The sequence below is a fragment of the Lepisosteus oculatus genome, chromosome 2, assembly GCF_040954835.1.
Source record: "Lepisosteus oculatus isolate fLepOcu1 chromosome 2, fLepOcu1.hap2, whole genome shotgun sequence".
Classification (NCBI taxonomy): Eukaryota; Metazoa; Chordata; class Actinopteri; order Semionotiformes; family Lepisosteidae; genus Lepisosteus; species Lepisosteus oculatus.
In genome coordinates, this window is record NC_090697.1 from 18,793,423 (window position 1) to 18,812,243 (window position 18,821).

The 18,821-nt window shown below is 37.4% G+C and overlaps 1 protein-coding gene across 1 annotated transcript; it reads left to right on the forward strand.

The window, feature by feature from the left end:
* Nucleotides 1-39: 39 nt before the first annotated feature.
* On the forward strand, nt 40-18,151 carry nsl1 (NSL1 component of MIS12 kinetochore complex). Its single transcript, XM_069198046.1, has 6 exons — nt 40-310; nt 2,637-2,715; nt 4,672-4,802; nt 5,610-5,664; nt 14,240-14,307; nt 16,296-18,151. Exons 1-6 carry the CDS (start codon nt 152-154, stop codon nt 16,617-16,619), a joined length of 816 nt encoding a protein of 271 aa, XP_069054147.1. The 5' UTR covers nt 40-151; the 3' UTR covers nt 16,620-18,151.
* Nucleotides 18,152-18,821: the final 670 nt, after the last annotated feature.

An 18,821-nucleotide genomic window follows, 5' to 3' on the forward strand; every position in this document is an offset into this window, starting at 1 on the left:
CCTCGTGTCAGTCCCCAGAGTTTCCGCTTCCGGGTTTTTATTAAATTTGAATCAAAGGCGCTAAACGTAGGCTTCTAGCTTGTACTGTATGTAAGTTGTGGGGAAACAAACGCGGATAAAAGGTGAGGTGTATTTTAAGGATAGAGAGAAAATGACTGACGCTGAGGAAGATTTTAGAGTGCAGTGCTCCTCGAAAAGGTCGGTTTGCGAGGCAGTGCAGCAGTACGGGCTTCTGCTGGGGAAGGTCTTGGACAGACAATCCCAGATCTCGGAAGAGCTGAGGAGTCGGGCGTTGCAGGATTTACAGTGGGTGAGTGAACGATGAAAATATTTGGTGTCAAACGTGAAAAGGCGAATAACGACAGGAAGGAAATTGACTTTTCGATGGGGGAAGAATTGGAAATATCCTTCAATAGAAATCGATGTCACCGTTTTGTTTTGATTTGCTGCTGCCTTTATTTGTGTTAATAATGCGAACCGCGAACTAAACCAAGCTTTGATCTCAAACGGGGATTCCACAGTTAACAGACAAAGACGGATTTTTTTACTATCCAACAATCAGTTTTATAACCACTTCATCCAATTCAGGGTTGCAGGGGACACTGAACTAACTCGACAGTCTGCAAGCAGAATACGCACTGGACAGGACGGTATTCCATCACAAGGCACACAAAGATACACACATGCATACTAAGGGGCAGTTTTTCTCGGCAAGCAACAGGTGCAAAACAGGGTAACATCCTGGATGGGATGCCAGTCACACCAAGGCCTGTTTTCCCAGAAGCCAATTAACCTGCCAGAAGGAAACCGGTGCACTTCCATGGTGAAAAGAGGAGAAAGAAAACACAGCGTTTTGGCCATGTAGCCTTCTTCAGGTGTTCTTCTTCAAGAATGGATGACATATTGAAGATAACTAACTCATGTCTTATAATACAAATGTAAATGACATACACCATAAATATAAACAAATGTGTGTTTTATTTCTGATAGATTTTTTCAATATTATGATTATTTCATTTAAATGATAAAATGTATAAGCATTTTACTTTGAAATTGTAGTGTCTCTAGAATCTTAGCTGGTCATGGCCTACGTATGCTGATGCGGCCGCCTACTAAAACTACTTCTTACTATGAATTTCCTTTAAAAAAAGTATATAACTTAATTTTCTAGGTAGAATATACTAAACATCAGAGAAATATGAACTGTTATATTCTATGGCTGCTCCAAGGCTGAAGTTTGTCAAGATAATGAAACAAAATATGATTTTTTATTTTTTAGATTCTTGAAAATAAGGTAAATGAGTGGTGCATGGCCTTAAGGGGCAAATTTGTCCTCTTTCACCTGTGCTTGCAATACATTGTACTCTTTATCTTTAACTGGAGTCTTGTTAAAATCATTTTATAAAGCATTTATTTTTGTTTTATATTTTCTTAATTGATTTGTTGAACCATTTCCGTTTCTGGGGATAAAACCCAGAACCCTACCTTGTTCATCCATTGCATTGCTTAAATTGCACCTTGCACTGTAACAATAGCATCTGCGCTCTTATCTAGTAGCCTGATCTTGTCAGATCTAACTAGCTGGCCTGGTCAGTTTTGGCATGGGAGACTTCTAGGGTCTCTCCTGAGAGAAGGTTGTTGACCAGCAGGTGGCACCCTTCCCTCTGGATCAGATTTTCCAAACCAATGTCCCAATTTATTCACTATTGATGAGATGTTAAACCAATGTTCATAGCAACTGGTCTTTAAGTGTCTGAGCTACATTCCATGTGTAAAATTTGGCCTTCCAAAAGTTCTCTTTTAATTGGTTAATTAATTTATCACTTCTCTTCTGTGTAGTACTACTGTATGTTGCCCATGTAGTGCAGCTCTTCACTAGAGGGTGAAGTTGTTCCCCTCATGTACGAAAAGCACTGTATAAATGAAAGCAATTTATGTTCATTTTAATAATAACAATTGCTTACACTTCTGTTGTGCTTTTCCAGACACTCTACTCAAAGCACTTTACAGGTAATGGGGACTCCCCTCCACCACCACCAACGTGGAGCATCCACCTGGATGATGCAACGGCAGCCATAGTGCGCCGGTACACTCACCACACATCAGCTATCAGTGGGGTTATTAGGATTATTAGGAGGCCACAATTGGTAAAGGCCAATGGGAATTTTGGCCAGGATGCCGGGGTAACACCCCTACTCTTTTTGAGAAACACCCTGGGATTTTTAATGACCACAGAGAGTCAGGTCCTTGGTTTTACATCTCATCTGAAGGACGGCACCTTTTTACAGTATAGTGTCGCTGTCACTATTCTTGGGCATTAGGACCCACACAGACCGCAGGGTGAGCGCCCCCTGCTGGCCCCACACCTCTTCCAGCAGCAACCTTAGTTATTCCCAGGAGTCTCCCATCCAGGTACTGACCAGGCTCACATCTACTGAGCTTCAGTGGGTTGCCAGTTTTGAGTTGCAGAGTGATATGGCTGCTGGCTAATTAGGCTCTGTGTATTTGTTGCAGTATGTAACCATAGGTGAGTATAACGCTGTTGTATACAATGGTTCTCATTGCTTTTATTTAATGTAAGTTGCCTTGGATAAAGGTGTTAGCTGAACAGTAACGCAAATAATTGCCATTGACAGAACTTCGAGACTGCCGTTCAGAAGAACGTGGTGATCAATGGCGAATCTTGGGATGACGCGCCCGATGACCCAGTTAACGGTGAGATCTTTCAAGATAAAAATACGACAAGTTACCTATATTTTTTCTTGGCCACACGTGATCTAACAGGACATCAGTACAGTAATATTTTTTTTTCAGTTGTATATTAGCTACAGTTTCCTGACTTGCAGTCCAAGTCTGTCTGAACTGAGGTCACCCAGCTCCCCAAGGTCCTCATTCTAATCCAAAAGTGGGAGGAGATTTGGACCAAGCAGGACTTTGAGCAGTAAGAGTGCCTGTCCCTTGGTTTAATGCCACATCACACCAGTTTCTCGAGCCAGTGTTTTGAAGGGAAGCCCTTCCTGAAAGGAAAGAAGCGACCTGTTCCTGAACTGGCATCGACGCAGGGAGAAATGAGGGATTTCTGCATTGGCGCCTTCGAGGGAATTCTAGAGCTGTGAGGAAAGGGGTCCGGTTTTGGTGTCTGTAGGCCCTAGGCACTTTTACTCTGAAATGTGCAAAAAGAGGGGTAAACGCCAATTGAATTATGTCGATCGACATGATGCACTTTAAACTATTCTAATGCTAAACCACGTGATTGGGTGAGCGAGTCGAGTGACCATCGCTTTGATACTTCTAGTTTCTAGAACAGCCACTAGATGGCGTGTGATTATTGATTTGGAGCACCTAGAGTCGATCGCAAGCATGTTGTTTCAGCTCATTTTTCATTAGCCCTAAAAATTTCGAAGGCCCTAGGCACTGTGCCTACAGTGCCTAATGGGAAACCTGGCACTGGTGAGGAATGGAATGGAGTTGCCCTGGAGAGCACAGCTGGCATTGGCATGCCACATCTCCCTCTAACTCCCATAAAGATCGGGAGATGAGTTAGGGAGTAAAATAATTCTCCAGCCCCAGAGGGAGATAGAGATGTCCAGGCTGTAACACTCAGCAGCTGGCCAAGGAAACCGCCCCTGTGAAGCTGAAATTTACGAAGCGAAACGAAAGGTGGTAGGAAGGGGGGCTCTTCAGAACAGAACAGTACACAAAAAAGTCTTATTGCACAATATGACTATACATTTATATAATATATATATATAAATTTATATATAATATATATAAATTTATATAATATACATATAAATATATATCAATTTATATTTATATATATTTTGCATATTGTGCAATATGACTTTTTTGTGTACTGTTCTGTTCTGGTTTGTTCTTTGTGTGTTCTGGACTCTGAGTAATTCTTCTTGCACTTCTCACTATCGTTCGTTGCATTGTGGCTGTGTTAAGCTGCTGTTGCACTGCAATTTCCCTCACGGGATCAATAAAGTATCTATCTATCTTCTGAGAACAGGGTCTAAGAAAAAGCAAGCCCTGTCTCAGGACAAAACTGAGATGCATCTCTGCGTTTGGAGATCAATAATCCAAGAGCAGGTTAGAGAGAGTGCACATGTCCAACCGGTCATCTAAACCACCATGGAAAATTCCAGCCATTGGGGGAACCTCAAGTAGCAGCAGAGCCAAATATTGGGTGGTGCTGATAAGACCCTGAGGGTGTGAAATGGATTGTTTTATCTGAAATCTGAATTCTCTTATTGAAAAGAAAAGTTCTGTGTGGGATTATCCACAGTGTAATTTTTTTGTGCTACAGTTTGTTCCTTATGGTATTACTTACAGATGAATAATTCCTTGGACATGTTAGAGAATCAGTCACATTTTAAGAGTACAATTTAGATACTTCCTTCATCACTTTTGCAATTTAGTCAAATTGTTGAGAACATTATCCTCAATGAGTTATATGCAATCAGCTAAAATGAACAAATGCGGACGTTAAACTGTGGTAGAGTGTAGGATGTACTTATTGTCAGACTGGCTTCTGTTGTTGGAAATAGTCACCACATGTAAAAATAGAAGTAAGGACAGAAATGATGCTAAAAAACCGATCTTTTCACATGTGTGTCATTAAATTTTTCCCTGTCTAAACATGGTTTTTGGTTATCATGTTTTCAGACAATGATTCTAAGAATCTGGATGACTGGCTGGATAGAAAAATCTTGGAAACAGCCCTGAAGCGCAAACAGTGTCCCAGAAAGATCCTGCCTTACGTTGTCAGGTCATTGAAATCCGAACGAGAAATCATGGTAAAATCTTTCTCTTTTCTCTTGCTGGTGTTTTCCAGGTTTTATTTTGCATGTCATTGATATTTTTATGTTTAGAGCAGAAATAGTGTTAAAATAATTGCCATAAATAAGCTTTTAACAGTTTCAAATAAATAATATTTCTCTTGCATACATTGTTTTATTCATTGAATTTTCTTTGAATTGCTTTGAATAGTTCTCAGATAAATTACAGTGCCCTTTTCTAATTTGTCTTCCTTCTCCATTTCTTTACCAGTAGTAATAACTGTGGATAGCCCACTAACAACAAAAGACATGAACTAGAAAATACTAAAACTAAATCTAAACAGTGTCACTTAAACCATTCCAGATTTCTGTATGGAAACTTAGTGGAGGGACTTCTGTGAAGCAGACGTTAGGTGAATTGATATCTGAAAGCTAAAGAGCTGTTTGTAAAAACTGCTGAGAAACATTATTTTACTACATCCAGTAGTAGATCTCTACAGCTTATGCATTCCTAAACAAGTTCAAGTTATGCAAACTAGGCTACAAAAGGTCAGTAACAGTTGTGTCAACAGTGTTTATCAGGGCTGCATGATGTAAAATACAGAACACCGTTTGACCAGTAGGTGTCTCCCGTGAGTTTATTTAAATAGCTTAAAACGTAGGAAAAATGTTTATATACATGTATTTATGTGAATACGTTTAGCTTTAAATTTCCTTGTAGAAAATCAGTTAAAATTTTCTCGTGTTTAAAGAGCGAAAATAAATGTTTACGATATGATATGGAAATGGCTTGCAATTTCATTGTAAACCTTCACTTGTTTCTAGGGATTGTATAGGGAAACGCTGAAACCAGAAGAATTTAAAAAGGATCCTGTGCAAGGTAAATTTCCTGTGATCAATTGGTTTTGTTTTGACAAAAACTATCCTTATGCTCTTGTTGACATGTTGCATAAGGAGGATTAGACTCCTAATCGTAAAAGACATAAAAGAGGATTCAACTTTTTGCAACTTTGGCAATACGTGTAATGATAAAGCACATTAGATGGAGGCAAAAACAGTGCTAAAAATATGCATTTACATTTTAACATGATGATCCATCTTAACCAATCCACATACTAGAATAAAAAAGGTGAGGCAGGAAACTAAGTCTTTAGCAGAGACACTCCAGGCCTGTATAGAGTTGTGTATAATTAGTTCATTCTGGCTGTGGAGCATTCCAGATGAATAGCATCCCAGAGCCAGGAATTGTTTTTCTTTGCAGCTTTGACGCTGTGGTAATTATAGATTGGTGATCCCTGCAAATATCAACTGTGTGAACCCTTGAATCTATCAATTGTCTGCCCACTTCAGTTCAGTTTATTTGTCATTTGTACAAGTGCAATGAGATGCCTATTTGCATGTACTGTATGTGACACTCACCACCACCACACGTGCTAGTGAGTATCACTAGTTAATTTAAATGCCTTTAAAAACGGTTTAAGGTTTTTTGCTACATTTTATTTATGTTGTGCCATAAAATGTGTGGAAAGCAAAAGGTTAGAAAACTTTCGTACTGACTTTGCTTGCTTTGGAAAGGAGGAGGGAACGCTCCTGTTGAAGGCAAGCTGCTGCAAGAGCACTCCTACTTCCACCTCACAATCTGGTGAAGCTTTAGATGTTTTAGAAATTGTTTTATATGAAACACTTCATGCTGGTATCACCAGAGACGTTTACCAGTCTGCCTCGACTTAGTAGATGTTTTGATAATACTTTCAACTGAGCTTCTCATTATATCTGTGTTAGTTCTGTTATTAAAATGTGTGGTGATTTTGTTTCTGCCAAAGGAGTTGTTTGTAAAAGGGCATTTTGTGTCATTAAATTTAGATTAGCAGAGACACTCTTGACAAGGAACAGCCTCTTGCTGATGCAATTGCTATACTTTCTCATATTGCATCATAATGGAAATTAACCTCATGGATTGTGTGATAGCGTGTTGATGTGGCTTTGCTGCCTCCCAGCCCTTGAGTCATGGGTTGTATTTTGACCTGGGTACCTTGAGTGTGGAGTTTGCCTGTTCTCCGTGTGCCCCACGTGATTTGTCTTTGTGACAAATGTGATTTGTCACTGGATCGCTACTTTCCTCCTACAGTCCAAAGACTTTGTTGTCTAGATGAGTTGGCGTCTCTGATTTGATCTGCACGTGCGCACGTTGTACGACGCAAAGTACTGCATTTCCGTCTAGGGTGTATCCTGCCTTGTACCCATTGTCTGCTGGGTTAGGCTCCAGATAGTCATTGAATTGGACTAATTTGAAATTGAAAATTAATAAGCTTGTTTCCAATGCGGAAAACCACACCATTGGGTCATTTGACTGGATACGTACTGCAATGGTCAGGCTTCCCATCAGGATGTACCCTGCCTAGCGGCCATTGCCTGCCAGCTCCCTCGCAACACTGTATTGAATAAAACAGCTAGAAAGATGGATGGACTGCATATGCAACCATTGATTGACAAGCCACCATTTGAACCATCCTAACAAGATTACATTTATAGTATTTGGAAATATGGCCACAACTACCATAAGATTTATCTAGTAATCTGAGAAGATGTGTTTTAAAAAGCATTGCCACCCTGCTTAGTTTTCATGTACAGTGATTCACTGTCACTGTTTTAAATTATCTACACATCTGGCATAAATTCAAATTAAACCACATTGTTTAAAAACTGCTTAAATCATTTGCTTTAAATGAAATGCTGAGAGCAATGTGTTATTGTTCTGTGGTTCCACATGTTGCTTTGTGGATACAGCGGTTATGGCTGGAGTTCTGGTTCCTTATTTTGTGAATGCTGATGAAAACCCCAAACAGTCTTTCCATAGATAGAAAATGTATCTCCTGTGGTGCTACTTCAGTTTAGAACTGCATTATATGCAGTATATGCAATGCTGGGTTTATATATCAAGACTACAGGTAAGAAGTTGCCATTTCCTAGTATGAAGCCTTGTTAGTAAAAAAAATCCCCCAAACAGGAAATTCCCTGAATGCAAGAGCTGTAGCAAATGTCACCATATTTTAGACAAAGTGAGTCTGGTGTGCTGTTACAAGACAGAAGGGAGGCCTTACTTGGTCTCTTGTTTCATTGTTAAACACAGTGGGTAGTTTTAAAGTACTGCTCCCGGGCTTAAAGACTCTAAAATGCAAAAATTCTTGTGTAACTCACTGACTTTCTTCTTTTCCAAACTTCACCCTGGTCTTTAAGATTGGGTCAATTTAATCTGGTTCAGGTCCCCAGATCCAAACTATGTACCATGAGCGAGCATGGTTCTCTGTCTTCGGTCCTCGCTTGTGGAACAGACAGATCTTGAAACCCTTCTCTGCCAGCAAGCCTATCAACTTCCAGTGCTTTAAACTAATTTCCTGTCCCTTTCCTTTCTAATAAGTTCCCTGACCTATTTTAGCCTTTTCTGTATAGTGAATCACAATGTGTTTTACGTAAATGAAATTATTATTATTATTATCATCATCACCCTGCATTTAATAGTTTAATCTCAGATTATTATTATATTATTGTCTTATTTCTGAGAATTCCTTCTGTATCACATGGGGAAAATTATGTGGATCTTCATTTTTAAAGAGATTGTTCAGTGAGGAATTTCTTCACATTCTTGAAGCAGTAACACAATAAAATAAATGGACTGTTCTTGTTGTATGATTTTTGTCTGATTGAATATAATTCATGGAATTAATGTGACAAAATCTACCAAATTAAAACCCAGTGTAGAAATCATATGTGATTGGAGAGAGACCCCTCAATTCATTTACATAGTAAGTCCTGCTTCAGTGTTCCTTCCTTTGGCAAATTCCTAGTGGTGCTATATAAATAATTCAAGTTCAATTGCAAATTGGCCAAAAGGCTTGGTTGTAAGGATTTTTTTTTTCCTTGGGGTTTCCTGCATTTCGGCAGTCTGTAGGAACCTCCTCATCTGGGCTTTAGTTTCTGTTTTAAAAAAAGGAAATTTCAAAACATTCTTCTTAAACCTCATTAGTGACTTGACACACTGGGTTTCATCAAGTTCTCCTCATCCATTTTAAAGGGGATGTACAGATTTGGTTGGCAGAGAAACGTGACTTCCTTACCCGGCAGCCAAGGGAAAATTGGGGTACTGTAGGTGGCTGTCTTTGGTCCTGATGTCATTTCCCATCTGCATGTAATCGATTCTCATTCTAAGAATCAGTGTAACAAGAAGATCGTCTGAAAGCTCCCAACTAATACAGTTGCCAAAAGCTTGAATGTCCAAACAAAAAAGAATGAGTAAACCTAATGTTAAAGAAAGATTTGTAGATTCAGAAAAAAAGGTTACTTTGACAATCGTACTTCAGGTTTTTGTTTCTCAGGTAGCTAAATTAAAAAAAACAAACAACTTCCCCTTGATAGTAATCTAAAAGGAGCTAGAAAGTTCAATTGGGTACTGCAGAACCTGACTCCAGAAAAGTCCAGAACATTTGTTAACGTGCTTGGAAAGTTTAAAGGGCTGAGGCTCTTGTCATTGCCAGTATGGCAGCACTGGAAAAAATAAACTGTAGCTGTAGATGTCAGAAAATTGTTAGAAATTAGGAGAAAGGTTTCATGCTTTAACGTATTTGTTGCATTGATATAATATTTTTCACCACAAAGGATCCTAAAGTGCTTTACATATGGAAGGGAACACATTTCATCCAGAGTAGGTGTTGTGATTCATTGGTAGATGAAATGCTTCCTCTCCTATATGACGGTGGAGGAGTGATAACTTCTTTATACAGTTAAATAAGAGGGAACATTAGGTAGGAAAGGTTGTGCAAGCCTGGGATGGAATTTAGCCAGGACTCTGAAAGGTTTTCTACATAATAGCTAGCAACCAACCTTCAATGTGTCCCATAAGTAACAGTTGTGCTGTTAATGAAGTGTTTAGTTTAGTAATCAATTATGCAACAATCAAAGAAAAGATTACAAAGTAATTAAGTGGTTTAACTACTGAACAAAAATTGGTACAAAAGCCTGAAGTCACTAGACCCTCCAGGAACTGGGTCAGAGACCCCTGCCTTATAGTTTAAAAACTTATTTGATTGTTCTAATCAGATTTGTTGAGGAAGTATAAAACCGAAATTGAGCTATACAGTTGTTGTCTCTGGAGAGGTCAACAAGAAAAAGAACAGCATATGTACTGTTAAATGTTGAGATGGTACTGTTCTTGTACAGGACTGTGATTCTTCGAGTTGCACAGAAAGGTTCATTCCTTTTTTTATAAAATCACTTTATTAGCCATATACAATTTCTTGTTTCATGAGTTCCATGGCACTCTGAACAATGCTGGCCAGTTCTCAGACATTATCCCTATGTCAAACTCAGTACAGAGTAGCACTGCATTGTCAGAATCTATTTCAGCATGTTTGTAGAGGAATAAAATAAAGATTTTATGAATGATGTAGTCACCAGACCTAACTAGTTGATCTTTGGGTTCACAGACTCATTAGAAGTTGAATGAACTTTAACAAGTTGGCCTTCACATATGGTTGAAAATCTCTACGGAATAATCCCCAACTCACTGACAATTATTTTAATCATTTAAATTGCTAAAATTGCCCCAAATAGCTTTTTATTTGAAATAGGATTTCGATTTCCTTGTCTGGCTATGAATATTTGTGTGTTTTTGGAAAAATAGATTTAATAATTGTAGATGTATATTTCTTGTAATGTTATCTTTATTCATTAAGATGTGCTTCTTGTTAAGAAAAGGCCTAGAATTAGCATCAATCAGTTGACTTGAAAGGTTGGGTCCCACATGGTTTTATTTAAACTGTTAGTTTCGCTGTAATTTTTACTACTATATGTTGACTGGACCCCATCGGTTTATATATACAGAAGCTCCCACCATGGAGTTATTCTCTGTCTAAAATCTTAACTCAAATCAATATTACACTTTTTTCTATCGACAGTGATCAAGAGAGACTGCATATATTATATTGCCCCAGCCATAAATGTTAACTTCAGCTCCAGTGTCTGTTATCCTTTCTGGTTAGAATAAATATTATCTCTTGTCTGTCGACTGTTTCAAAACAAGGTGTGTAGGAGTAGTCGGAAAATGGGGATCTCTTTCAGATTCACGGAGAACAAGTCTGTTCCTTAAAGAAGTCTCATTTTGAACGATTACTGAGCTCTGCACACAGTATTGTAATGACGTGGGCTGGAGCAGCTTTCCTCTTATTAAAACTGCATGAAAGTAAAATTCATTTGAGACATTTTTTTAGTAGCAACAAGGAACTTGGAAATGTTCATTTGGGTGTGCCCACTGCTGCAATGTGGAGTGCATGATATGTAATAGTGTTTCACCTCTGACTTGATGTACAGCCAACAGGCTGACCGATAATATCTGCTGCAAACCAGGAACCCACAGAAAGCATGCTGTTAGAATGCTGAAAAACGTTATTCAACAATTGTAGCCAAGGCTTTCTTCCCTTCAGGCACTGCTCCAGTTTGGAAGCTCGCATTGTCTGTGGGTTTGCATTCTGTTTCCTATCTAAATGATCCAATTGAGCCAATCGCTATTAGCTTAACTCGACCGATTTAACTTTTCACAGGTCTTCAGCTGTTGGTGATATAAACAGTCCTAACCTAGAAATCTTGCTGGATTCTAGCCCTTGAGAACTGGAATTGTGTTTAAGCTGTGAAGGGTTTAGATTCAAGTACTAAATACAGCAAAGTAACAGAACTCTTCAACAGTAAAAACAGTAACCAGTGGAAGATCAGTATTTTCTCAAACGGCATAATGACAGTGAGTATGGATTTTGCCAGAACTCTTTGAACAGTGCAGAATGCCTCACATTGTGCTGTGTTGCTTACTTTAACCTTTTTTGAAAGATTCTTGTTTTGTGAATGTTTTTTTAAAGGTAAAATGTATTTTATCTAAAACAACAAATCAAACAAACATAACTTGTTTATGGTTCTCATCAAAACAGAAGTGTGTGATTACATACAGCTCAATTATATAGATAATTTTTCATTTGCATTGCTATAGCTTCTGATTTTGTGTCCTAGAAAGTGGCAGATTTTGTTGTTGCGTTTTCAAGCTTCTATTAGGAATTAAATATATTTTTGGAAGCACTCCACTATTGTACTGAAGATCAGTCTGCTAAGCAATTACTTGAACACAGTCATGTTCTGTATATTAAATCTTGTTAGATATTAGAGAATTGTACAAATTTACACATTTAGCTTTTTATACTACTGAAACCTACTTACAGACACAGTAATGTCACAATGCTATTGACTGTACCCCAGTTTTACTGTGGTTCAGAAGTTTTAGTAATGCCCACTTTCATCCCTGAGGTCAAATTCTTCTTAATGCTGTGCTCATGGAACACAGGATGTTCTGTATTTCCCTACCAATACTATACAGAAATTACTTTCTGGAATGTTTTAGTCAACAGAGATATAAGAAAAGATAAAAAAATAAAAGAAATCTACATTTAATTTCCCTTAATGTTTTATTTAGTATATAGCATTTCAAGGAATTAGTACAAAATGAATATACAAGTACAAAGTGATCTGAAGGGAGAAACTTACTTTTTTTTTGGTCAGAGTGATACACATTTTGAAAAAGCGACACAGAAACAGGTTAATTTCTCTGTATTAGGTGAATCCTGGGAACTTTGCATACTGTAGTTCAGGAATTACAAAGGAGTGAAACTGAAAATCTATACACTTGCAGCAAGATTTTTTATTTCCCTCTTTCATTTCCTATTAGTTTTAGGTGTTGAAACAGCTAGAGGATAGAAGATTCCCACACAGTGTTTCACAATGGCGTAATATGATCACATTATGATGCAGACCCTACATGTAATCAGTTTATTTATTAGTTTTAATCTGACAACATAAAAATCATGATGCCTAAATAGTGATTGTCCTTTTTTTCTGCAATTTCATTTCTTGCTCTTACAGAAACATTCGGAGCCTGAAAAGAAACGCTGCATCTGTATCATTGTTCTTTAGATCTGTGATCCATATCATGCATCAAACATAACTCTGCTCTATTCTGGTTATGCATTTTAAGTATGTTTGGATGTTAATCATATATTTTCAGCATCGCTTTTATTGTCTTAGGCATAAATGATCATACTCAAGTGACTTTGTTGTATAAGTACTAAATCACCTAAATAGTGAGTGATTATCAGGTGCTTTAAAAGCAATGAGCTAACCTGTTGAATGTCAGACCTGGTTGAAACCCAGAAAGAAAAAGAAAGATAAAGAAACCAATTACTTCACTGATCAAGAGTACAATGCCTTCATGCCATCATTGTGTTGGAGATGAGGTTAAATTTCCTTAGGTGAACTTGCCAGCATTGGAGCCAAGAGATTGATCTTCGACCAAGCTGATGGATGTTGTCAAGTAAGGTGTAGACGTGCAGAATGATATACTTATTGTTAGTAGTGATGGAAGGCAGCCTGGTCTTGCATGCTGTTCCTCCTGACAAGACATTCCAGCAGGAAAGTGTTCATCGTCCTTGTACAGTTGCTGTTTGTGTAACAATCACTTTCTTGCAAAATGAGTGTAACCATAATGCTGTGGATGTCCTATTTACCCTACTGAACATTTTATGGGTTGAACCAGGGCATGTAGCATCTTGCCCTCAGAGGCCAATGAAGAGCTATTAGCTTGTGGCTCTCTCAGTAGACACCCGGTTGATGACAAATGTTAATAAGCCTACTTTGCCTGTCATGTTTTCATTGTAGTTTTGTTCATTTACATTTTTAGACGCTGCACATTCTCAAAGAGGTTGTCTTTATTAAAGCCAAAAGGGCAATTTAAAGGATGACTTACTTTTAATTCCATAGATATTTCATCCACATGTTTTCAAATCAATGCACTTAAAATAAAAAGTCCAGCACTGGAACTAATTAAAACCTAAATTCTGAGAATCTTGTTTCATTCCTGATTTTTCTTATTTATCAGAGTTTGTTAGAGGGGCTGCAGTTCATACAAGCTTTAAAGTGTACCATGCCTCCTTGCCTTGCTTTATCAAGAATTTAATGTTTGTATTAAGATGATGTATAGGTTTTAGAAGGAAACACTGAAATAATTTCTTCAGCAAGAAAAACTACAAATGTACTTCATACAAAATACTGAGAGCCAGTATCCTGATAACACACTAGATAACAGGAAACTGATTTGAGACCTTCTCCAGATGGTAGTAACTTCAGTTGGTTTTAAAAGCCTTTGTCCTGTGTATTAAAGTATTGAATGTATGGTAGCAAAGTTGGAGCAAAGTTTTTGTAAATAAGAAACAGCTGTGCTAACAACTTCTACGTTTGGGATAAATGTGTCTTTGTGTACATGCTAACTAGCCATTTGAAAAACCGGCACTTTGGGTGCTGCAGCAGGATCACAAGTCCCATTTGTAACTATCCTGGCTTGAATTTAAACTTATTTTCTTATGCCGCAGACATGACAATGGAAAATGTTTTGGATGCTGCCCCTGAGATCGCCCAACAGGCCAGCAATGTCGATAAGGTAGGAGATCGTGGTCAACATTTTTTTTTTCTGAGCCTTAATCTCACCCTGCTATTTGCATTGTCCCAATCTGGGATTTTTAACAGTTTACTGGTAGCAGAGAGCTGGACAGAGTGGCGGAAGAATGCGTGGGCCATAACACTTCAGCAGCCACTTACGTCTTCACTGAGCTGTGACTAAGAGATTATTCTGGGGAGAAACGAAGCACTATCAAAAACTGATCCTTGGGTTCAAATTACTCTTATTAGATTTCTGAGTTCTGTACATATGAATATATGACGGATTTCATCTCTCCAGGAAAGAAAATCTGAGCATTTTTTGTGCAAATAAAATCCATCCGTTGTCTGAGAATCTTACATTTTCGTTCACAAGTGGTATTTGCTGTTTTATATCGCTTAAAAAATGTTTTTTTTAAATGACTAAATGCTAACTTCTCTTTATCTAAACCATTTTATTTTCAGTGATTTATCTGATAACTGGAAATACCGGAAATCCTCATTTAAATTCCCAAATGCTTTAATTATTAGCATTTTTGGCCTTGGTGTAAGGCTGTGTGCCAGTGCTGTCAAGGAACTCTGCACAGTTCTAGCTGTTTTCAAGATGTACCATTAATTTCATGTCCTTTTTTTGGTATGGAACCACAACGGTGAGTGGGGTTTACAATGCCCAATGTGCTCATCTTGGTCATGAATTATCTTAAAGTTTTGGAGAGTACTGGCAAAGTTACAGGAACCACAGTGGAATATCAACTGCAAGTACTCACTTGAGGTTGAAAACTGTTGTAGCACCTTCAAAAAGAAACTTGAAAGTGTACTCACAAATATTTCTTTTCTTTTTTTCTCCATACATGAGCCTTGTATCAATAATGACCAGGGCTTTCCCTGTTTTAGAATCACTGTTTACTGATCAATTCTGAAAGCTTTCAATGCTTAAAGTTTCAGTTATTATAGCAGGAGAAAACATCAATCTCAAATGTTTATCCACATTATGCTTAAAGTACTGAAGTTATGGCTTAACTGAACAAGTTTTGATGTCATGAACTGTAACTCAGCGTTTTAATGTTCCTAAATTAATCATTCATTCATTCTTTTATTCTTTATATGCCGGTATTTGGTATAACATGATAAATAATAAAATTGTCCCCTTTGACAAAGTAATTATCTCAGATTGCTCCTGTAAGTTGCTCTGGATCAAAGTGTCAGACAAATAAGTGCACTGAGTTTATACTCCCTTGTAAACAAGGGAATGGATACTTAATCACAATTTTTAAATCTGCTTTAGTTGTATGGTCATCTTTGCTGACTTTTCTCCTCATCAAAATTAAATGTGTAGTGAAATATAGTATTGCAAGGTTCACACACCCATTTGATAATTAGATAACTTAAATTAGAATATCTCAATTATTATATCCAAACATTACAAATATGAATGTAAAGTGGTTTTCAGACGAGGGAAACCATTCAGCTAATCTAACTCATTCCAATAGTTGACTGGCGCATAACACATTGCAATAGGATTCATTTTATATTTCTTAATAAATAAACAATTGCCAGGGTGAGCATGTTTACTATTAATGGGGATTTTACAAAATGGCCACATTTCTGGAGACATGAAGTCTGTGGAGTGCACAAGTACTTGGAGTACTGGATCAGTAGTGTGTTTAACATTAATATAGTGTTTAACAAGTGACATTCACTGTAACAATAAGGCTGGGCCCTACCAACTTAAAATAATGCATTGTTGACATTATTTTAACCTGTAACTTACTGTACCCTGTAACAGTTATTAGTGCTATTAGTCGCAGGGGAAAGTTGTTTCAGTGAGCCTTGGATCTGCTTGGTTTAGGAAGGTAGTGTATAATATGATCATCTCACTGAACCTGACAGCTCAGTCTCTGGCTGTTGGTGAGGGTGAATATAAGAAGGAATTGTGTTAGTATGGACCAGTTTCAACAGCACATTTTTTTTCCTCTTTTTGTTTTTAAAAAGTGCCTTAAAGCTTTGCTTCAGAAAGCAGAAGGCTTTTGCCAGGCCCTGAACCAGCAGTCCAAGCTGGAGTCATCCAACGTATACAAAGAGGTGTTCTCCAGGAGGGCGGCGCCGGGGGACAGTTCGTCTGGGGTTCGGCCTGGAGCACTGGAGGACACCCCTCCTGACAGCAGCACCAAGGCCGTGAACAGACACCCAATGAGGAAGGCTGCTGTGGAGGCTGACCTGGAGGGTGCCTACACTTCCAAATCAAAGAGACAGATAATCTTGGCTGAGAGTATTGAGTCTGAAGACTTGAAGGGAGGGGAAAGTCAAAGTTCTTAGGGATTGGAGTCTCTTGGTGTCTTTTAGTTAAGGGTTCTTAAGAGAATTCAAGTAAATTAAAAATATTAAATGGGAAGTACCGAGACACAGAGATTAGCCACACAGGCTGGGGTGTCCTGTGCCTGCTGCTCTCGGGCCCAGCTTGCACTCGATGCTTCAGAGATAAACCTTGTTGTCAAGGGTTGTCATGACCCTCATCAAGAATAAGAGGCTTTCTGATTATAAATGCCTGGCTGTTTATTAAACTATACAGTACTTACCAGTGATATTTTTTGTTGGCTTTATAACTCTGTCTCATCCTAGACAACAGAATTAACAGTTCAAAAAGGTTGCCAATATTTATGTTGTGAGAATTTGTCTTGAAGGTTAATTTCCTGCTAAGATACGCCTGATGCAATAAATGTGAAAATAAATTATTAATAATTAACTAGTATAATAAAAACATTGGTAACACTTTTCAGCTGGAGGATGCCAGTACGTATATTCTGTGACTGCATATTAGGACTTGCATCAGAGATGGAAAATACGTGTACAGTGTTTGTGTATTTCCAGAATACGATTGCATGTTTCACTTTTTAATGTCCTTTACATACAACATAAATTTTCCTTCATAAAGTTTTTTCTAACACTGCTTTTCAATTATTTAGATGTATTTCTGTACAAATGTTTGAACATTTTGCCTGTAATTTAATTAAACAATTTATCTTGAATATTACTGAGCCCTCCTGTTCCATGGGTTAGTCTCTTGATTGAAAATATTTCTATTCCACGATTTTTGTATGCATAGAGCTAATTAATAGAAGATTGCAAGTTTTCTAACAACAAAAAAACTGTATTATGGTTCCTAATACATTGAACATAAAAATCCTAGAGAATAGTCTATCACAGCAGAGCAAATAATTTGAATTCTGCAGTCAGAATGATACTAATCCAGCAATGTTAGTGAAGGAGTCCAGTATAATCTTTGGACCCTTGCACTATCTCCCTTTCGTACCATGTTATATACGTCAGGGTGCAGTATGCTTGATCTGGCTGGAGCACAGTACAGCTTTGTCGTAACCTCCTAGGACATATGTTCTACACTTAAAAAGCTTATGTATTATTCACCTCGTTCACTGTAGCACCTACACCTTTTTTCTCCCTGGGTGTGATCCAATACCACTAACTCAACAGTTTTGTTTCCTGCTCTCACCATTGGCTGTCATTAAATTTCCTCTGCTTGTTTCTACTCCCTCACTCTGGAGTTGTTTTAATAAGCTGGCTTGGGGCTGTGTGCTGTTACTATTTTTTCCTGTGTATACTGCACATTGTAACAGTGTAAACTGTCTTTACTCTTTAGTAAATTGAGCACGTTAATCCATTATGTCTACATCAAAATCATCATGCTGTGTATGTAATATCAGTAATAAGTGCTTGTGCTTGGCTTTTTTGTTGTCACTGTTTCTTGAAACTTGTAGAGTTTTGTATATACTGTATTGTAATTACTGTACAAATTTTGTACTGCCACTGAATAAAAAAAGTCTTGCTTTTGAGTGTCAAAGTTATATTTTTATATTAAATTTGTAATTTAAATCTAATTAAAGAGAATACCTTTATTACCAGAATTTAAAGCAAATGTTTGGCACTTTTAAATTCAATCATTTTAGTTTAACAGTTTTCTGGCTGTTTAGAACTTATTTGACAGAAGTATATTTTAAGGGGGATTATTAAAGATTTCATATTGTTTTGCCAGAAGTGGGCAGTAATATCGGGTAATTCCTAGCAGTAAAGTGTCATTGAAGGAAACAGTTTGTGTATGCTTTTATAATTTAAAAGCTTCACATAAGGCTTTAAGATAGTGTTTACTATAGTAATTAGAGCTTGTTGATTCATAATATGTTAAGTACAATTCTGGTCAACTTTCACTACAATATGCTACTAATATTAGTGCTGACATGATCATACAGAAAGAATATTAAAAAAAAATTCCAGCAATATTGAAGCATTAATTACACCCCATTCCTTAAATATTATGTAACTGAATTCAAGATTAGATTATCTAGAATTCAATTACTACCTGATACATTGTTTACTTTTTATTTTTCCTATGTACACTGCACACTAACAATTTTGTGTTAAAATCAATATTTTGTTTTTAAAAATACTCTGGATCTTTCTAAACTCTAAAAATCATCTGAATAAGGGTTATTTGCATTTTGTTTT